The sequence below is a fragment of the Colobus angolensis genome, unplaced genomic scaffold (genome assembly GCF_000951035.1).
Source record: "Colobus angolensis palliatus isolate OR3802 unplaced genomic scaffold, Cang.pa_1.0 Scaffold158, whole genome shotgun sequence".
NCBI classification, from domain to species: Eukaryota; Metazoa; Chordata; class Mammalia; order Primates; family Cercopithecidae; genus Colobus; species Colobus angolensis.
The window spans coordinates 1,884,916-1,907,717 of NW_012114688.1; the positions used below are offsets into that span (position 1 = coordinate 1,884,916).

The 22,802-nt window shown below is 42.1% G+C and overlaps 1 protein-coding gene across 1 annotated transcript in view; it reads left to right on the forward strand.

Moving 5' to 3' along the window:
• IL12RB2 (interleukin 12 receptor, beta 2) overlaps positions 1-22,802 on the forward strand; it is a 92,555-nt gene that overhangs the window by 64,543 nt on the left and 5,210 nt on the right. Inside the window, exons 10-15 of the mRNA XM_011936877.1 lie at positions 306-506; positions 4,891-4,989; positions 5,075-5,233; positions 11,389-11,526; positions 17,957-18,047; positions 21,382-21,481. Of these exons, the coding sequence (XP_011792267.1) occupies positions 306-506; positions 4,891-4,989; positions 5,075-5,233; positions 11,389-11,526; positions 17,957-18,047; positions 21,382-21,481 (788 nt within the window). The remainder of the gene's footprint in view (positions 1-305; positions 507-4,890; positions 4,990-5,074; positions 5,234-11,388; positions 11,527-17,956; positions 18,048-21,381; positions 21,482-22,802) is intronic.

Sequence of the window (22,802 nt, forward strand, 5' to 3'; positions counted from 1 at the left end):
AAAGGGAGGAAGGGGAGGAAAAGAAAAAAGAAAAGAAAAGAAGAGAGAGAAAGGAATGGAAGAAGAAGGGGAGAATAATTGTGCACATGACATTTTATGTAATGTTTGAACAAGCTGATGTTGTTAGTTCTCCATGAACTGAGAAATGGAATGAACTTAAATCTGTGACTCCAAAGTCTTTAAAAGTAAGTAGATATTCTTCCAAAAACTTCGTTGGGATAAGCTGTTTGGCTCTTTTTGTTGTTGTTTAAATCTTTATCCCTCCTCTTTTTAAATTTTGTTTCTCCTCTTTCTGCCCGATAAAGGGTTGCTAGCTCCTCGCCAGGTCTCTGCAAACTCAGAGAGCATGGGCAACATTCTGGTGACTTGGCAGCCTCCCAGGAAAGGTCTCTCTGCTGTTCAGGAGTACGTGGTGGAATGGAGACAGCTCCATCCAGGGGACGACACACAGATCCCTCTAAACTGGCTGCGGAGTCCCCCTTACAATGTGTCTGCTCTGATTTCAGGTACCTAATCGTTTACCTTCCTTCTGGAGGGTTACTAAGTTCACATTTGTTTGGGGAAACTGCAGAGAAGAGCCAGAACCCTGCCTTCAATTACAGGTGGCTAGATGATAAGAGAGACTGATGACCTAGAGTCCATCCAGCAGCACTTTAGAATACTCCACTGCAGACATAAATGACCAACTGGTTGACCAAAAACTCTATTTTTACGGAAAATCCATATCTTTAGCACAATGCCAAAGAAGATGAATGAATAATTGAACCAAACAAGTATGGCTGAGAGCTAAATTAACTAGCCAGTGTAATAGACACCTTTGTTTATCATAGCACACTGCATGATAATACATGAGGCCATCCTTAACTGTGTGGGGAATTCATTTATTTAATAACTCTCAAAGCAATCATTTTCAGTAAGAGTCGGTATGGCCATTGTATAAATGAGGATACCAGGAAATCCTTCATTCCCAATTCTGCTACTTATTGTGTAGTAATAAATCCAGAGTTATCTATATGACAGTTGGTATTTCTAATCCTCAGTTTCCTAATATGTCAGTGGTTAGAATCAAGTGAGAGGACGCATTTGAAAATACATTAAAATGATTGGGCAGAACTTAATGTCATTGTTAAGCATAAATTCAGCACTGAATTGAATCAGTGGTTTAAAGTTCTGGCTCTGCAGCCATACTACCTGAGTTTGAGTCTTGGCTCTGTCTGTGTGATCTAGGGCAAGTTACTTAACCCGTTTGTGCCTCAGTTTCCTCATCTGAAAAAGTAGGACAATAATATTAGCTACCTCACTGGGTTATTGTGAAGACTAGCTGAATTACTTCGTGGAAAACGTTTTGAACAGTGCCTAATACATTTTAAGGGCTCAGTAATTTAGCTCTCATCAATATTACTATTATTACATGAGACAGAGCTAATATTTTAAGGTTTTCAAGCTCTAAATCCTATAATGTCTCTATAACAATCATTATACCTGTCTAGGAGGATATACACACCCTGCTTAAGGTGACAAGATTTACACAAATGAAATAAATAGCACACTGCATGATAATACATGAGTTCATCCTTAACTGTATACCTCTTTAACAGTCTTGCTGCTCAGAGTTCTAGCAGGTTAATTTTTCGTCACTACCCTTAAATAGAATGCTGCCTACATAACCCAGTAAGCATCCAAAGGAAGATGACCGAGTTTATTAGGAGCCTGGAACTTCTAACCTGGAAACCATTTAGCCTAGAAAAGAGAATTCTAGATGGGCATGGGAATGGGACGGCTTGATGGCTGTTGCTGGTTTTGACTTTACACACACAAGAGTATGTTTTCCTTTGTTACTCTGGAGAGAAAAACTAAAGCCCTGTGTGGAAATTATAAAAGAAGTAGCTATCAGCTCAATTTTGAAAAAGAAGTGTCCTGCCTTTGATGGTCTCTAATGGGACAATCGATTACCTCTCAAGGCAGTGTGTTCCCTGTCCCTAGGGTTTTTGCAGTAGAACCAGTTTTCTTTCAGGGCTGTTATGCCCATCAAATCAGGTGAAAGTGAATAGAAAAAGCATTTACCAAACTTTAAGCTGCTATGAAATTGTAAACATTATTATAAGCTGTATTAGGACTTATCCCTGTGGGATAGTTTGAACTATATGGCAAGAGAGATGTTTTCCATACTTAGTGAAATAAGTGTCTTTATGCACTTTAGAAATAATATTCATTTGAATTAAATCAATATACTAGGCTGGGCACGGTGGCTCACGCTTGTAATCCCAACACTTTGGGAAGCGGAAGTGGGCAGATTCCCTGAGGTCAGGAGTTCGAGACCAGCCTGGCCAACATGGCGAAACCCCATCTCTACTACAAATACAAAAATTAGTTGGGCGTGGTGGTGGGCGCCTGGAATCCCAGCTACTCAGGAGGTTAAGGCAGAATAATTGCTTGAACCGGGGAAATGGAGATTGCAGTGAGCCGAGATTACGCCATTGCACTCCAGCCTGGGTGACAGAGTGAGACTCCATCAAAAAAAAAAAAAACTATATACTAATGAATAAAATGACTTTATTAAAGTTGTTCTCCTGCTTGGAAACACTTGGTTAGGTATTAGTTTATGTTGATATTACAGTCTGGAAATAAACACTTAAATATTATTTTAACAATTCATGGTTATTATTAATTCAAAATGGCCCCCCCACTCACTGTTACTGATTTTCACCAGCATCTGGCTGGGGCAGATTTGGGCATTTTGGAGTGGGCCAGAATACAGCCCAGCTCTTGATTTATAGGTTGATGGAGGCTAGGCTAGAGACTAGTCCTGTTCTGTCTGGGTGAAAATGCTTCTGACCATATAGAGCCACTCCTTTTACAAATATATAACATCATGGTGTCTAAAAAACCTTCCCTGCGCCTAGAGTTGTTGGGGGCCCTCTTCTGCCCTCTTTTGCCTTCTTCCTTGTTACCATTGAATGTTTGCCTTCTCCCACACTTACGAGTTGAAATTAGCTTTCTGCAGAAAAACCACCGAAGTGATGGTTTATAAACATGGGGGCAGGGACTTTGCTGAAGGGTACTAGGTATGTATGTATGTATGTGAGTGGGGGGAAATGAGTCTGGAAATTGCAGCCAGACTCTAGAAAGGAAAAAAAAGTCTTAGGAGTATGGGCTTCATCCACTGAAGGTTTTGAGGTGGGGAGCAGATATTGTTAGGGAGTATTCATACAAGAATCAGCCAGTAAAATAGGAGTTCCTGAGGCCAGAACTGGGGAACAAGCTTGCTATGAGGGCTCTACTCCTGGTGGAAAGGGAAATGTCAGCTGAGTTCCGAAGCCATTGTCTTCTCTCCTCCACTAAAGGTGAGCCATTCACAAAAATAAACCACAGCTTCTAATGCAGCAGTTTCCAAGGCCTCTGTCCTGAATTCACATTTTGGATGGCAAAATACAAGGGAACTGTCTGCCTAATGAGCTTATCTGGAACTCCCATGCCTCCATAAGGCAGTGGTTGGTTGGCCCCTTTCATGACTAGGGGCAGAACAGCCAGGCACTGGGGGCTGAAAGCTACTCACTGGCCCCTCCCACATGAAACATGATTTCATATTCCATGTTGCCCTTTGGGCTTCTTGGTGTCAATCCCACCCACGAGGAGTCTTTGGATTACCATACTAAGCTGACTGTGTCCTTTTCTCCACTTCACTTGGTTCATGAACTCAAATTGGAATTTACCCATGGCATGTGTTCTGATCTTGTCATGGTGTCTTCTGACAGCACTGGTTGTGCAACTGAGTTTTATGTGCTATTTACTGGAATATTTAATGGGCAATGGATTTTCATATAATATACACATAATTTAATAAATTATTCTATGATATAAAATTATTCTTCCTGAAAAAAAAAAGTTAAACCCTAATCAACTGTCAGTGTAGGGGACCCTGGCTACCTATCAGCTGGGCATTAATCAATACTGGAGAGGGTCCTTACTTTGCCTCTCTGATACTATAGTTACCTAGTAGGAGTTATCTCTTTTTCCTTTAAATGTTCATTTGAAATGTAAAAGTATATCAGGAGAGGTATCTATTAAAGGGGCCTTTGTTCACAAGCAGTAGAAATCTGAGATTCATGGAAATAAGGAATTCTGGCGGGGAAGAAAGACTTGCCAATAAGCTTCATGACTGACAGAAAATTGAAAATGTGGCCGTTTAAAAGCCAGGAAGGAGCATTAACAATTCCCAAGTACCTTTTAAATCTTCCAGGCTGGGAGGCAACTGAAATCTAACTGGAACATAGAGGGAGAGGAGGTGGGGTAACAAGGGGTTGGATTGCACCCAGAGCATCCTGGTTAGTTATGCCTGAGTGTGTCATCTGCCCTGTCAGATCTTGGTAAGCATCATGGAATTAGAAAAGCCATTCAGGTTCTATGCCTGCAAAATTCCAGCCTCACTTTCCTGTAAACTGCAAATGCTTTATTTGTAGAAATCAAAAGGTTTTTTTTCTTGAAGGCAAGTTGTTTGGTTTGTTTCAAAAGCAGTCTGGGTGTGTGTGTGTGTGTCTGTGTGTGTGTGGTTATATTTAAATCTGTGTTGGAACTCAAATAGCTTTTGTCTCCTTCTTAATCATGGTGATATCGTTTGTTTATATGGAAAGAAACTCAGGTTCGTTGGTTGGTTGGTTGATCTCATCCTTTGAAGTTGGGAGCAGTCACTTCCAGAAGCCAACGTCATGGCAAATCAGATGCTGAGAATTTGTAACATAGGTCATCAGTCCAGACTCTGCTTGAACCATCTTTAAACTAGGAAAAGGCAAGAAACACCTTGAAAGCATTTGTGTCAGATAATAAAAAGGCTGCCTTTAGTGAGTCACCAGTAATGGCACGGCTGTTAAGGGAATTCCCTTTTCCTTGCAGAGAACATAAAACCCTACACCTGTTATGAAATCCGTGTGTATGCACTCTCAGAGGATCAAGGAGGATGCAGCTCCATCCTGGGTAACTCTAAGCACAAAGGTGAGTCTTGGAACCTTTTGCCAAATTTTGCTTTAATGATTTGGATTTGGAGGGTGACAGAAGCCTCCTGTGCCCTACTTTACAGCACCACTGAGTGGTCCCCATATTAATGCCATCACAGAGGAAAAGGGGAGCATTTTAATTTCATGGAACAGCATTCCAGTCCAGGAGCAAATGGGCTGCCTCCTCCATTACAGGATATACTGGAAGGAACGGGACTCCAACTCCCAGCCTCAGCTCTGTGGTATGTGTGAGAACCAAATGCAGTGAGTAGGGCCTTCTTGTTTGGATTTCAGTAAAACACAAGGAGGTGTGCGTGCCTATCTATACACGTGCTAGCGCAATGCCTGGCACATAGTAAGTAATCCATAAATACTTGTAAAGTTAACTGAATGAATAATTAGAAAAGACATCTAAACACACAAACAGAAAGTTATTGAATATGCGTTATGTGCCAAGCAAATTGCTAAGGATAGAGAAATGAAGTAAATGGACTATTGACTTCTTTGTTTTTTTTGAGACAGTGCCTCACTCCGTTGCCCAGGCTGAGTGCAGTGGTGCAATCACAGCTCACTGCAGCCTTGACCTCCCTGGGCTCAAGCAATCCTTCTGCCTCAGCCTCCCAAGTAGTGGGAACTACAGGTACATGCCACCATGTCCAGCTAATTTTTAATTTTTTTTTGTAGAGACAGAGTCTCCCTGTGTTGTCCAGGCTGGTCTACCAACTCCTGGGCTCAAGTGATTTGCCTACCTCGGCCTCCCAAAGTGCTGGGATTACAGGTGTGGGCCACAGCGCCCTGCCAATCCTGTATAGGCTTTGAGGTTCACAAGAAATGTATTTGGAGAACTTTTAAATCCCAACATTTGCAATTACTATTATAGCATATTATTTTCTTCTTAAAATGGACAAAATATGATGCAGTTTAAGTAACACTTTATGGCCCAAAATTATTCTATAAGTATAAAACTAAAGCAATTAAAATAAACTCTAGCTAGAGTGTTGTCTCAAATGATGTCATGGATCACTCATTCAGGTACAGTTCCAAGTCACTTGCCACACTTGATGTTCCAATCTTTGATTTATTCAGAGGTTTTGTTTTTCTTGACTTGACCTTCTCTTTATTTTGTAAGAAGCTAGCTTTCAGGAATATTTATCATAAAGAAGGAACATTTGTATTTCTTTATGAGAGTTAGTAGGTCCAAGAAGAATGCAACAAAGCCACCCTGAGATGCAGCTGCCAGAGAGCTGCCTGCAGAAGTGATTTTCACCTGGGAAGCTTGAGGAGTTGTTCTTCTCTCTTGACTTTAAGAGGTCCACAGTGTGACTTTAAAAGCTGGTTAATTTTTATTATATAAATAATACTAAAACATAAAAATAACTCAGAAAGACATAAAAAGAAAATTCATCTTCCCTTCACACTTAGGCTGTTAACAGTCCCTTGTGTATTCCTCCAGAAAAAAACAATTGATGCATATACAAGAAAATAGTTGAGATCTTTTTCAATATTCTGATCTACACCTTGCTTTTACCTCTCAAAAATACATGCTAGAGACCCTTCTACATCCGTCTATGTGAACTTACGTCATGCTTTTTTATCAGCTCTGCAGTGTGCCATCATAAGGGCTTACGGTCATTTGTTGAATGAATCCACCATTGATAAACAGAACATATCACTGATCAGAATTTCTTCCCCCTGGACTTGTCCCAGAGTAAGTCCGTTCTGAAATTCACCCCAAGAGGTAAGGAATCAATTGATCTCTTCTGGAGGCATCTGGAATTCCTCATGTGAAATCTGCCCCCCAAATAAATTTCATTTTGGCAGAGTTTAAACTGAGATACCCATTTGCAACCACAAAGATCAACATAGTCTGTTGATTCTTTTATTATTATTATTATTTTTGATACAGAGTCTTGCTCTGTTGCCTAGGCTAGAGTGCAATGGCATGATCTCAGCTCACTGCAACCTCTACCTCCCAGGTTCAAGTGATTCTCCTGCCTCAGCCTCCTAAGTAGCTGGGATTACAGATATGCACCACCATGCCCTGCTAATTTTTGTATTTTTAGTAGAGGAGGGGTTTCACCATGTTGGCCAGGCTGGTCTTGAACGCCTAACCTCTGGTGATCCACCTGCCTTGGCCTCCCACAGTGCTGAGATTACAGGCATAAGTCACCGAGCCCAACTTCTTTTTTTTTTTTTTTAAACAGTAAGCCATCTACTTTAATAGTAAAAGTCTCTTGAGTCTGTTAATTCTTAACACTGCTCTTGTGGATGTTGAAGAAAATGCCTTCCTTATTTTGTCATAAATCTGATGACTCTAAAGCCTGCATAAGGGTATTTAAAAATAAGCTAAAAGGGGAGGGAGAGTGCAGATTCACAGTCCTATTTTATACTAGTTTAGGTTAAATTTCCATTTAATTCAGTATCTGTTGATGGATAAGACCTATTCCCTATCTTCAACAAGCTCACAGTCTATAAGGGAGATAGAAAAGTACACAGAAGAAGGCTGGGCATGGTGGCTCACGCCTGTAATCACAGCACTTTGGGAGGCCCAGGTGGGCAGATCGTTTGAGCCCAATAGGTCAAGACCAGCCTGGGCAACAGGGTGAAACCCCGTCTCTACCAAAATTACAAAAAATTAGCCAGGCATGATGGTGTGCACCTGCAGTCCCAGCTACTCGGGAGGCTGAGGTGTAAGGATCACTGAGCCCAAGTGGCAGAGGTTGCAGTAAGCTGAAATCGCATCACTGCATTCCAGCCTGGGCGACAGAGCTGGACTCTGTCTCAAAGAGTGAAAAAAAATAAAGGAAAAGTACACAAAAGGGATATAACTGTCATAATCAAGGACTGACAACTACCTATTGCATTTGGCAACCAGAAATCATTGGTGAATTCACAAGGGCACTTTCTAGAGAGTGGTAGGAGGTAGTAGGTTAAGGAGGAGGGAGAAGGGAGAAAGGCTTCACCCTTTCTCCTAAGAGGGAGAAAGGCAAAGCAGAAAGGTGTTCTTCTTTGATGGCCCCATCTTACTGGTGTTTCAGCACCATTGACCAGGCAGCAGTATTAATGGCACATGTGGAGCACAGTAAGGGCAAAAAATGAAGGACCTGCCTTGGCAGAGGAGGTAAGGTATAGAGCCGGGGGGTGGGGGAGGCCCGGGTATCTGGATTGTAGTGAGTTATATGGGTGGCTCTGTGCACAGCCACTTCTTTGGAAGCTTGTCCATATTGCCATGTGCACCAGTAGAGCCATGGCCAGCACATTTTTCTACTGGAGAACACATTGTACTTTGCTACTACCTAGTAGTCTTTGCCAACGGTCTCTAAGCATCTTAAGGGAAGAAGCCATGGCAATTTGCTCAGCATTATCTCCTCATGCCTAGAATATAGCCAGACACATGGTAGGTGCTTCATAAAAATAAACAGCTGAATACCACTCTACCCTTTGTTAAATCCAATGTAGATCGTTAGACAAAAACTTGTTTCCAGTAGCAGTGCAGCTGTTTTGTCTAGTACCACTTGAACTTCCTATCTACAGCCTTTCCAATGACTGGCAACTATCACATCTTCCTACACTGGTGCCTTTATCATTGAACCACCCTGAGTGTAAGTTTTCAGACCGCCAAGGATTGAATGGCCTCTTTTATCTCTGCCAGAGATCACAGCCCAGAGGGAGCAGGACCAGTATTTCCTGCTTGACATCTTAACTTCTTTCTCCTATTATACAACTCAGCCTATTTTGCCAACCAAACTGCTGACACCGTCATCCTCCTCACTGCCTCTTCCCATGGAGCTTCTATTTTTGTTCTTCTAATATGTGTGCATATGTGTGTGTGTGTGTGTGGATAAACTTTATTGGCCCAGCAACCCATACAAATCCCTTCCCTTCTGTTCCAGTGTCTCATTTCACTCCCAGAGTTAAGGATGCCCTCACACAGTTGGACAGTTGATTCCCTGGCGCTTGCTGATGTTTTGCTACAGCAGGAGGAACAGAAGGTCTCTCTAAAATTAATTTTTTAATCCCCTATTTCAGGACGAGAGAAAGGGCTTTTTGAGCTCATTCATATAGCTTAAGTTTATGCAAGCAATTTCACCAGGCTAGAGGAGACTTGAGAATTTTCCACAAGGACTTTTCTCAACAGGATGTAAAATATACAAATTCTCTGATAGTCATGGTGAATAAATTATCTGCATGGGCTTCAACCCCTTTGGGTGGAGTAGAGGTAATATTATAGGACTTCATCTTGCTGATTACCCATAGTAAGCAGGGATGGGATAATGGAAGGGGTCTCTTTTCGCCATTAGATAGTGGACTTTTTGAGGCAGATTCTATGCTTTTGTATTGTCAGTGCCTTGTCCAGTGTAGGCACTCATATTTATGACTGTTGAAATAAATTCAGCATGCAAGACATCTCTGACTTGCCTTGGAGTTTGTGAGCCAGTATGTGTTGAGGTTGCAGTGAGCCGAGATTGTGCCATTGCACTCCAGCCTGGGTGACAGAGCGAGACTCCATCTTAAAAAAGAAAAAAAAAAAACTATTAAAATTTGTCTCAGTTTTTTTTTTTTTTTTTTTTTTAGCTGACACAGGCTACTTCTACCAAAGTGCTGGCCTTGACTCTGCCATCCTCCCCAGCTTTTGAAAAGTCACTCCAAAATCCACACCCAACAGGCCACTGGAGAAGATTGTCTGTTTACTAAAGGGTACCCACACTCATGTTTCTTAGATTAAAAAAACAACATCAGTGCTTATTTACTCGATGTGTTTACTCAAAACACAAAATCTTTCCTACAGAGAAAACTGCAGGGGTGTTGAGAACATAAGGCACTGGTAATCTAGGTTTACAGTTGCCAGATAAATCTAATCTAAGTATCGTTGCTCTAGTTTTTAATGATTTTATGTCATACTGAAGAAGATCCTCATATTATACCCTATAAGCTCAGGGCCCAGAGCCTACAAATGGAAAAGTGCAAAATCAAAGTTTAAAAGTGTTAAGTGAGGCCAGGTGCTGTGGCTCATGCCTGTAATTCCAGCACTTTGGGAGGCTGAGGTGGGCAGATCACGAGGTCAGGAGTTTGAGACCAGCCTGATCAGAATGGTGAAACCCCATCTCTACTAAAAATACAAAACTTAGCCAGGCATGGTGGCACATGCCTATAATCCCAGTTACTCAGGAGGCTGAGGCTGAAGAATTGCTTGAACCCAGGAGGTAGAGGTTGCAGTGAGCCATGATGTGTCACTGTACTCTAACCTGGGTGACAGAGCAAGACTCTGTTTCAAAAAAAAAAAAATGTTAAGTGAATGTCTGTTTCATTAATTGTTAAACTTATATAGGCCAGGTGTGGGGGCTCACGCCTGTAATCCCAGCACTTTGGGAGGCTGAGGTGGGCAGATCACTTGAGGCCAGGATTTTAAGATCAGCCTGGCCAACATGGTGAAACCCCATCTCTACTAAAAATACAAAAATTAGCCAGGCATGGTGGCACACACCTGTAGTCCCAATTACTCGGGAGGCTGAGGCAGGAGAATTGCTTGAACCTAGGAAGCAGAGGTTACAGTGAGCCGAGATCATGCCACTGCACTCTAGCCTGGGCGACAGAGCAAGACTCCATCTCAAAAAAATACAAAATACAAAATTTCATAACTGGCCGGATGCAGGGGCTCACACTTGTAATCCAGCATTTTGGGAGACTGAGGCAGGCAGATTACTTGAGGCCAGGAGTTTGAGACCAGCCAGGCCAACATGGTGAAACCCCATCACTACTAAAAATACAAAAATTAGCTGGATATGGTGGCACACACTTGTTGTCCCAGCTACTTGGGAAGCTGAGGCAGGAGAATTGCTTGAACCCAGGAGTCGGAGGTTGCAGTGAGCTGAAATCGCGTCACTGCTCTCCAGCCTGGCAACAGAGAGTGACCCTGTCTCCAAAAAAAAAAAAAAAAAGATTCCACAGCCTTGAAAACAATTTGTACATTTAACATTTCACCTCCAGAACTCCCAAATAAGCCTGATAAATACTAGAAATATTATCATCATTGGAAATAAAGGGAGTTAACTATAGCTAAATATTTTCAAAAGCAAAACAACAAAAATTTATTCAAAAGATTTTACCACAAAACACAAAAAAGATAAAAGAAAATTAGAAAATAAAGTAAAAATAAAAGATTTTACTACAAAAAAAATAATTTGTTTGATATGCTGTGGAGTGAGATATCCATAAATGACAATGTCTAGGGCCTATTAAGGTATTAAGTACTGAGGGATTTGGACTATTTTAAAATAGCAAAATGCTTTTTCCTTCCAAATTAAATGAAGCATTAAAGAGTAAAAATGAGTAGAAGCCTACATTAAAAGCCATATCCTTTAATACGTGCCTTTCTTCATCTTTATCTTCCTTTCAGAAATTCCCTATAGAGTCTCCCAAAATTCACATCCAATAAACAGCCTGCAGCCCCGAGTGACATATGTCCTGTGGATGACAGCTTTGACAGCTGCTGGCGAAAGTTCCCAAGGAAATGAGAGGGAATTTTGTCTGCAAGGTGAGAGGCAATGTTAAGGATAATGAGTCCACCCTGGATTCTTGCACAGGCATGCACTTCTATTACATTTGGTATAGAGATAACCAGATTTTCTTTAATTCACTAATAACTTTCTTGCTGTCACTTTACACTTGCTGTTTCTCCTAAATAGAATGCTTTATCACTCTACTATCTTCTTGGAGACAGTGTCTACTCACGTTTCAAAATTCATCAGAAATGCTTCCTCCTTCAGGAAGCCTTCCCAAATGCTCCTTACATAATGCACTTACATTTAATTCCTACTCAAAACTCTGAATCCAGTAGGCAAGGACTGATACCTGTTTACCTCTGTCTTCAAGGCCTAGCATGGTGCCCAGCACACAGGACTTGCTTACTAAGTATCTGTTCCATGAATGATGAGAATTACATCAACAATAATAATAGCAGCTACTGCATATACAACAGTCATTCTGTTAAGCACTTTGCATACTACATTAATTTGCTAGGGCTGCTGCGATGAATCACCACAAACTGGGTGGCCTAATCAACAGAAATCTATTGTCTCACAGTTCTAGAGTCTAGAAGTCCAAGATCAAGGTGTCAGCAGGGTTGGTTCCTTCGGAGGGCTATGAGAGAGAATCTATTCCAGGCCTCTCTCCTCTTTTCCAGTAATTTGCAGGCAGTCATTAATATTACTTGGCTTGTAGGTCTCTGCTTTCATCTGGCATTCTCCATGTGTCCAAATTGTCTCCTTCTTATAAGGACACCAGTCATATTGGATTAGGGGCCCACTCTACTCCAGTATGACCTCATCTTAACTAATCATGTATACAATGATCCTAATTTCAAATGAGGTCACATTGTCAGGCTGGGGGTTTAGGACTTCAACATATAAATTTGAGGATCACACAGTTCAACCTATAACACATACTTTTGCTAATATTCCCTTACCAAAATTACATGGTTATACCTACTTCATCCTACCAGACACTCAATATGAAATGAATTTTTAAAAATGAAGGATTATCATGCCTTTTTTAAAGTGAGGGGACTAAGGTACAAAAAGATTACCCAAGGTCATGGAAGTGGTCAGTGGCAGAACTACAAATCAATCTCAGATTTGAGTTGCTTAAATTAAGTTAAATTTGAGTCTGATGAGTAAGTGACCCAGCTAGCATGGGCTTCCCTCCACCAGCTAAGTTACACTGTTCTCTCTAGCAATGCTCATTTGCATCTGCTCTAAGCATCTTGCTTTGTGACGTGAAGCATCAAGTTGATCATTCAAGAGACTTTCTTGTTCTATGCCAGGTAACTCTCCACTGGGAAATTGACAAGACTTCTTCTCATATCCTGAGCACTCCCATGAAAGTTAACTTGCAGCCAGGCACGGTGACTCGTGCCTGTAATCCCAGCACTTTGGGAGGCCGAGGTGGGCGGATCACGAGGTCAGGAGATCCAGACCATCCTGGCTAACACAGTGAAACCCCATCTCTACAAAAAAAAATACAAAAAAATTAGCCGGGCGTGGTGGCAGGTGCCTGTAGTCCCAGCTACTTGGGAGGCAAGAGAATGGCATGAACCCGGGAGGCGGAGCTTGCAGTGAACTGAGATGGCACCACTGCACTCCAGCTTGGGTGACAGAGTGAGACTATGTCTCAAAAAAAAAAAAGGACAAAAGAAAGTTAACTTGCTTGGTTAATGTAGATTAAGGACTCAGACAAAAATTAGCTGGGAGTGGTGGTGCACTCCTGTAATCCCAGCTATTCGGGAGGCTGAGGCAAGAGAATCACTTGAACCCAGGAGGCAGAGGTTGCAGGGAGCTGAGATTGCACCACTGCACTCCAGCCTGGGTGACAGAGCAAGACTGTCTCAAAAATAAAATAAAATAATAAAAAAAAGGACTCAGCATCTTGCTACTGGTTTTACTCCAAACTTGCTCCATCTGCCCAGAAAGGAAAGCAGATGCTGAAGAAACATGAGATTTGACCAAGTGTCGTGGCTCCCCCTAGCACTTTGGGAGGCCAAGGTGCGAGGATTGATTGAACACAGGAGTTCCACACCAGCCTGGGCAACATAACAAGACCCATCTCAATTAAAAAAGAAAGGAAGGCCAGATCCTCCTGATTGTATGGGGTAGAAAAAAGGCTGCCTCCATTAACTTCCCTATTCAGCCCTGTTGACACTTCTCATGGGCCCTAACAGGTCTCTGGCCTCTAGCTCCTCCTGTTCACTCTCCCTCCCAGCCTGTTTTTCATTCAATCAGAAGAGGAGTCTTTCTGCAAGACTCCAGATGCTGGCATTACTTCTCTTCTTGTAACTCATCAGTGGTTCCCCAAGGGCCCCTTCCAGCTAGAACTCAAACTCCATACTTGCCAGGTTCACATGGTCCTGTTTACCCATCTAGTTTGATCCTTTGCCACACACTTCAGCATTCATTATGGAGCAAGACCAGACTTCCTGTAGTCGCCTGAAAGTACTGGCTGTTCCCTCCTTCCATGACTTTGCACAGTTTTATTTTTTTGTTTTTTTTTTCTGGTCTGGTCTTCCTTTGTTAGCTTATCCATTTAGCTGACTCCTATTCATCCTCCAACTCTACATTTTTTATTTTTTTGAGACAGTGTCTCACTCTATTGTCCAGGTTGGAGTATAGTGGCATGATCATAGCTCACTGCAGCCTCGAAATCCTGGGCTCAAGTGATTCTCATGCCTCAGCCTCACAAGTAGTTGAGACTGTGGGCTTCTGCCACCATGCCCAGCTAATCAACTCTAAACTTTTGACATTGTGCCTTTTGCAAAACCTTCCTCTGCTACTTGTGAACCAGTTTTCCATGTTGTTCTCTGCTATACCTCTCTGGACATTGCATACACGCCTGCTTTCATACATATCCCATGTGAATTAGTCCATTCTCACACTGCTATAAGGACATACCTGAGACTGGATAATTTATAGAGAAAAGCAGTTTAATTCACAGTTCCACAGGGCTGGGGAAGCCTCAGGAAACTTATAATCATGCCAGAAGGGAAAGCAAACACGTCCTTCTTCACAAGGTGCCAGGAGAGAGAATAATGAGAGCCAAGTGGGGGAAAGCCCCTTAGAAAACTGTCAGATTCTTGTGAGAACTCACTCACTATCACGAGAACAGCATGGAGATAACTGCCCCCATGATTGAATTACCTCCCAGAAAGTCCCTCCCACCACACGTGGGGATCATGGGAACTACAGTTCAAGATAAGATTTGGGTGGGGACACAGCCAAACCATATCATTCCACCCCTGACCCTATCCAAATCTCATTTCCTCACATTTCAAAACACAATCACGCCTTTCCAACAGTCCCCTGAAGTCTTAGGTCATTCCAGTAATAGTCCAAAAGTCCAAGTCCAAAGTCTCATCTGAGACAAAGCAAGTCTCTTCCACCTATGAGCCTATAAAATAAAAAACAAGCTAGTTACTTCCTAGCTATAAAGGGGGTACAGGCATTGGGAAAATACACCCCTTCCAAATGGGAGAAATTGGCCAAAACAAAGGGGCTACAGGGCCCCATGCAAGTCCAAAAGCCAATAGGGCAATCATTAAATCTTAAAGCTCCAAAATGATCTCCTGCCCAGACCCACTTATGCCTAGTGTTCCATTATTGGAACACTAAGCATGTGGGAGTTATTTATATCCTACTGCTCAAGGTCATCACCAAGGTCAGATTTTTCACTCATGTAATAATTCAAAAAATGGCAATTTCAGGCATAAATAGGTTAACCCCATGTCTCACATCAGGTTATGCTGATGTAAGAGGTGGGCTCCCACAGCCTTGGGCAGCTCTGCCGCTATGGCTTTGCAGAGTACAGCCCCCTTCCAACTGCCTTCATGGCTGGCATTGAGTGTCTGCAGCTTTTCCAGGTGTATGGTGCAAGCTGTCAGTGGATCTACCATTCTAGGGTCTGGAGGACAGTGGCCCTCTTTTCACAGCTCCACTAGGCAGTGCCCAGTGGGGACTCTGTGTAGGGGCTTGCACCTCACATTTCTCTTCCACAATGCCGTAGCAGAAGTTCTCCATGAGGGCTCTGCCCCTGCAGCAAACTTCTGCCTGGGCATCCAGGCACTTCCATACATCCTGTGAAATCTAGGCAAAGTTCTCCAAACCTGAATTCTTTACCTCCACAAACCCACAGGCCCAACATCATATGGAAGCTGCCAAGACCTGGGGCTTGCACCCTATGAAGCAACAGCCTGAGCTGTATGTTGACCCCTTTTAGCCACAGCTGGAGTGGCTGGGATGCAGAGCACCAAGTCCCAAGGCTGCACACAGAAGTGGGGGCCCTGGACCCAGCCCTGAAAACCATTTTTCCCTCCTAGGCCTCCAGGCCTGTGATGGGAGGGGCTGTCATGAAGGTTCCTAACATGCTCGGAAGACATTTTCCTCATTGTCTTGGTAATTAACATTTGGCTCCTCATTACCTATGGAAATTTCTGCTGCCAGCTTGACTTTCTCCTCAGAAAATAGGGTTTTCTTTTCTATTGCATCATCAGGCTGCAAATTTTTCAAACTTTTATGTTCTGCTTCCTCTTGAATGTTTTGCTGCTTAGAAATTTCTTCTGCCAGATATCCTAGATCATCTCTCTCAAGTTCAAAGTTCCAAAGATCTCTGGGGCAGGTACAAAATGCCACCAGTCTGTTTGCATAGCAAGAATAGCATTTACTCCAGTTCCCAACAAGTTCCTCATCTCCATCTGCGACCACCTCAGCCTCAATTTCATTGTTCATATCACTATGAGCATTTTGGTCAAAGCCATTCAACAAGTCTCTAGGAAGTTCCAAACTTTCCCACATCTTCCTATCTTCTGAGCCCTCCAAGTCTCTAGGAAATTCCAAACTTTCCCACGTTTTCCTGTCTTCTTTGGAGCCCTCCAAACTGTTCCAACCTCTGCCTTCATTCATTTCCAAAGCTGCTTCCACATCCTCAGGTATCTTTACAGCAGTGCCCCACTCTCTATGGTACCAATTTACTTACTATATTAGTCTGTTCTCATGCTGCTATAAGGACATACCTGAGACTGGGTAATTTATAAAGGAAAGAGGTTTAATTGACTCATAATTCAGCATGACTAGGGAGGCCTCAGGAAACTTACATCATGGTTGAAGGGAAAGCAAACACATCCTTCTTCATAAGGCAGCGGGAGAGAGAAGAATGAGAGCAAAGCAGGGGTAAAGCCCCTTATGAAACCATCAGATTCTTGCAAGAACTCCCTCATAGCATGAGAACAGTAGCACAGGGTAACTGCCCCCATGATTCAATTACCTCCCAGTGGGTCCCTCCCACCACATGTGGGGATGATGGGAATTACAATTCAAGATGAGATTTGGGTGGGCACACAGCCAAACCATATCACCATGGCATCATGGCTTATTGTTTACATGTTCACACATCTGTATCCTATACTATATTCATGACTTCTTTAGACAGCAGAGCCATGTCCTATTTATCTTTGTATCCCAGCACCTAACAAAGCCTGTTACATGGTTACTACTCAGCAAGTGCTGGATAAATTAATGGACAATTCCAATAAGTAGTAAAATGCCGTAGTTCTTTTCATAGGAAGGAATAGGCACAATTTCAAATATTTCAAAAATTTCACAATCACCCTAGCTAGATAAAGGCTTATGCCATACTTTGCTAAAATTAATAGCTACTGTTTCTTGAGGACCTCCTATATTCAGACACACTGCCATGTGCTTTAAATATACCATCTCTGATCTTCATAACAACCAGCAAGGTACATGTCACCATTCACATTTTATAGATCAAGAAACTGAAGTCCAGGCCGGGCATGGTGGCTCGCGCCTGTAATCCCAGCACTTTGGGAGGCTGAGGTGGGCAGATCATGAGGTCAGGAGTTCAAGACCAGCCTGGCCAATATGGTGAAACCCCGTCTCTACTAAAAATACAAAAATTATCCAGGGGTGGTGGCATGCGCCTGTAGTTCTGGCTACTTGGGAGGCTGAGACAGGAGAATCACTTGAACCCGGGAGGTAGAGGTTGCAGTGAGCCAAGATTGCACCATTGCACTCCAGCGTGGGAGACACAGTGAGACTCCATCTCAAAAAAAAAAAAAAGAAACTGAAGTCCACAGATTACACATCTGCTAGCAGCATAGCCAGGACTAAGACAGGGCTCCCAATTCACAACTGTGCTTTGCATTCCATGCCTCCTTTCTTTCTGCCCCTGTGAGTGGGAGGCGCCCTGTAGGGCCAGAGCTCCTCTTAGAACCATAGAATTGGTCCCCTTAGGGTCCCATTTCCCACACTGCGTAGACAAAAATGAATTTACCTTGTTCCTGAGCACAGCTGTCCAGGAGCTGTGGGTAAGGCCCAGAGGGCTCATATACCAATCAAGATTTTGAAATGTTCATTGACGATAACTCACTCACTCAGTCACAGGATTTCCTAACTTTTCAGGAAAAGCCAATTGGATGGCGTTTGTGGCACCAAGCATTTGTATTGCTATCATCATGGTGGGCATTTTCTCAACGCATTACTTCCAGCAAAAGTGAGTTGGTTACACCTACCAATTGGGTAAATGAGGCTTTTAAAAAAATGATAATAGCTGTTGCTACCATGGGTCAGGGAAATGGACACTCTCACACATTCCTAGTGAGAGACTAAACTTATTTCACCACTTTGGGTGACAGTATGTGTCAAATCCTTAAAAATATACCTTTTGATTTAATAATCTCTAACTGGAAATGTATCTCATATATATGTATGTATATACTTTTTTTTTTTCAAAAAAAATTTTTTGAGACAGAGTTTCACTCTTGTCACCCAGGCTGAAGTCCTGTGGTGTGATTTCGGCTCACTGCAACCTCCGCCTCCCAGGTTCAAGCAATTGTCCTGCCTCAGCCTCCCGAGTAGCTGGGATTACAGGTACCCACTACCACACCCAGCTAATTTTTGTATTTTTTATTAGAGACAGGGTTTCATCATGTTGGCCAGGCTGTTCCCGAACTCCTGACCTCAAGTGATCCACCTGCCTCAGCCTCCCAAAGTACTGGGATTACAGGCATGAGCCACTGTGCCAAGCCTATTCTATTATAGATGTCTGCAGATATTCACTGAAATAATTTTCAGAAAAGAAAAATATTTGAGACAACCTAAATGCCCAATGATAAGGGATTGGTTAACTAAATCCTGATATATCTTGTACTATAACATATTATGTACCCATGAAAGATGATGTAGAAATTAAATGGTATGGCAGGCCAGGCGCAGTGGCTCACGCCTGTAATCCCGGCACTTTGGGAGGCCAAGGCAGGTGGATCACAAGGTCAGGAGATCGAGACCATCCTGGCCAACACGGTGAAACCCCGGCTCTACTAAAAATACAAAAATTAGCTGGGTGTGGTGGCACGTGCCTGTAGTCCCAGCTGAGACTCGGGAGGCTAAGGCAGGAGAATCACTTGAACCTGGGAAGCAGAGATTGCAGTGAACCGAGATCACGCCACTGCACTCCACCCTGGCAACAGAGCAAGACTGTCTCTAAAAAAAAAAGAAATTAAATGGTATGAACAATATTTACCATGTTCCACTTAAAAGGCAGCCTGCCAAACAATATGTACTTTCATTTCTTAAAAATAGTGCATACACACAGATGCAAATGTAAGATATATCAGTTAGCATTAAATTTGGTTTTATATATAACATAAAAGTCAAAATAACATGACTGAGGCTGGGTGCAGTGGCTCATGCCTGTAATCTCAGCACTTCAAGAGGCTGAGGCGGTCAGACCACCTCAGGTCAGGAGTTCGAGACCAGTCTGGACAACATGGTGAAACTCTCTCTACTGAAAATAAAAAAATTAGCCAGCTCTGGTGGTGCACAACTGTAGTCCCTGGTATTCAGGAGGCTGAGGCATGAGAATCGCTTGAACCTGGGAGGCAGAGGTGGTAGTAAGTTAAGATTGTGCCACTGCACTCCAGCCTAAAACAGCAATAACAACAACCAAAAAAAAAACAAAACAAAACAAAAAACACTGTGGTCTTTCCTTTGAGGTAGAGCTGCAAGAAAAGAAAACAAAACTATGGTCCGTTAGCCGAGTGCATTGTCGTCCTAATAAGCCTGGGTCCTCTTCCTAAGAAGGAGGGGAAAATGAATATTGGGTGGCAATTACTCTCTGCCTCAAGGATATAAACCACAATATTTTTGCTTTGTTTTGTTTTCAGACAGAGTCTTGCTCTGTCGCCCAGGCTGGAGTGCAGTGGTATGATCTTGGCTCACTGCAGCCTCTGCTTCCTGGGTTCAAGAGATTCTCCTGCCTCAGCCTCCCGAGTAGCTGGGACTACAGGTGCCCACCACCATGCCCAGCTAATTTTTGTATTTTTGGTAGAGACAGGGTTTCGCCATGTTGGCCAGGCTGGTCTCAAACTCCTGAACTTGTGATCCACCCACCTCAGCCTCCCAAAGTTCTGGGATTACAGGTGTGAGCCACTGTGCCCAGCCTAAACCACAATATTAATGGTGTTTATATCTGGGGATAAAATTGTAGGTGATTTTAGTTTTTCTTGTTTAACTATATTTTCTAGAATTTCCTTAGTAAACATGTATTATTTTTCAAAGAAAATATTTTTAATGAGTTGGTTTTTCAATACAAAGTTTTCTTCAAATGCTGTGTAAAGTTAGAGAAAAGGTCAAAATAAAACTAACTCAAAGTAATTCTACCAGCCATTGAACTTGTCTAACAGGCTGTACATTTATTGAAGATCTAATGTGTGATAGATACTTCAAAGCAAAGCTCTCTTTGGGTAGACTTTGAAAAAGTTTAATTCAAAAGGAGTCAACTAGGATCACATGCATCCTCTTCATCGAAATTGTGAAGATCAGTTACAGTGCAGGCTAAACTGCCTTAAAAAAAAAAAAAAAAGGACCCAAAGTACAGTGGCTTAAATAATACTTTATTTATCTTCCATATAATGGCCCTGAGGTAAGGTATCCAGATTGGTGGGCAGCTGTGCTCCATAGTTATTTGGGGACACAGTTTTCTTCCATCTTTTTGGCATACCATCCCTTGGGCATTGTCCTCATTTGCATGATCTCTATGAGATCACAGACATTTCTGCTCATATTTCTCTGGAGAAAACCTAGTCACATGGCCACATCTCTTACTTCAAAAGGTTAGACAAATTGTAAAGCATACTTAAAAAAAAAAAAATCAAAGTTTATCAAAGTCAAGTCTTTAAAAATGTTTCATATTGTTCATGAACTTAAAAAAAAAGTAAGTCACATACATTTATAAGAAATTTTTTAGGATTTTTCCTTCTACATCATAAAAGATCTATATTTCCTCTTATTGCCAAATACAATCACTGTTAATAGATATTTCAGATATTTCCCTATAATACTTTTTTCTTGGCATTTTTAACATGGTTATGTTCAAGCTATTTATACCATTTTGAATCCTGTCTTTTTTCCAACTGTTTGCATAATTTACCTGTCATTACAAACTCTTTGTAAATATTGTAGTTAGCTAAATAGTGAGGGTAGAGAACATGTCATCTTCAATGCTCGGCAGGTAGCACTGTGCTGGTCACATATTAGGGGTTCAATGAATATTTGTTGAATGAATGCATAGGTGGATAGTGAAAGATTGCTAAATATTAGGTTGATCAAAGGTTCCATGGTTTATTTAGCAAACCCCAAGCGACTGTGTTGTAATTTCACAGAAAACTACTGTAGCCTTGGACGATAAATCATCTTTGTCTTTCAGTGTTTATATTTTATTTGCATACAAAAGCAGCCCTTACACTGAAGTTACTGCACTGAGAACCTGTGCTTCCATGCCACTGTGTGCACACCTAAGAAAATGTCACTGTTTTCTTTATCTATAGGTTATTTGTTCTCCTAGTGGCCCTCAGACCTCAGTGGTGTAGCAGAGAAATTCCGGATCCAGCAAATAGCACTTGCGCTAAGAAATATCCCATTGCAGAGGTAAGGTATAATTCCTCTGTGGTCAGTCAGTGGGGTTCTAGTGATCACCACATCTAAGTTTTCCATTGTAGTGATGAAGAAGCCTGGGTGCTGAGATCCTATGGTTGAGCTTAAGTTATTCATGCTAAGCTACCACTGAGTCATCACTCTCATTTTTCTTCCTGAACTTAAGATAAATCATGCACAGGAATCTTCTGAAGTTTATGATCATAAGACTAAAACCCCCTAGCTTTTTATTCCTCAGTATGCCTCACATTCCCCTTCTCACCAAACTGCTCTCCAGTTCTCACCTAACTTATTTCAAAAGAAGAAAGCTTTTTTTTTTTTTTTGGCCATTTGTTCAGTACTAGCCTGAGCATTGAGTCATCCAAAATTCAAGAGAATTGAAGATTTTGATTTTTCCTGTCTAAGCATAGAAAAGATAAATAGAACCTATACTATTTTGGTTTGGGTAAGAAGCCAGTACATCATTCCATTGTGCAAAGAAAAGGTTTTAAAGAAGAGGTTGATCAGCTGGCAGATGAGAGAGGGGAGAGTAAAGGGAGTGAAGGGAACTGCTACAGCCTAGGAAAAGAGGTGAGAAAGCTCACAGTGGGCAAGATGGGCCATCCCTGGTGGAGGGTCTGGAAGTTGAAAGCATCTGAATATGAAGACTACATTTAAGGGGAGAAATAGGAGAGAGAAGTGGCAAGCCAATATTCCTCCCATCGCCTGGGGCTTTGACAGCTCCAGGCTTCCTTTCCAAGACTTTACAACACTTCTCGGGCAAGATGCTTCTCTCCAACTACTGAGTATGTTCTGTCATCCACACCCTTCCTCAGGCCAGAAGCCAGTGGTCCATAGTCCCAGCCTCCACTCAAAAAAAAAAAAAGAGTGGATCCCAGCCACAGCTTCCTCAGGAATTTAAGTCACTACAGTTTAGTGCCTTTGAAATCAAGCCCGGAGGCCACCCCTGCCTCTGCCACTTACTATGTGTGTGACTCTTGGCAACTTGCCCAGCTATCTGAGCCCAAGTTTCAGTCTCCATAAAACAATATCATTCTTACTTACCACCATGAGGATTAAATAAGATGCCATGTAAAGCACATGGGTCACATAAGACAAAGATCATTCACTTTCTTCCCAAGAAGACCCATAATTTAAGTCTCTTCTGAGGGATTTCATCCCTATTAAGTTACAACAGCAAAAATAGTGATAGTAACAGCAGTTTGTGTGTGTGTATATACACAAACTGCTGTTTTATATATATACACAAACTGCTGTTATCACTATTTTATATATATAATGTACAGGTTATATATTTATATATTTTATATATTCT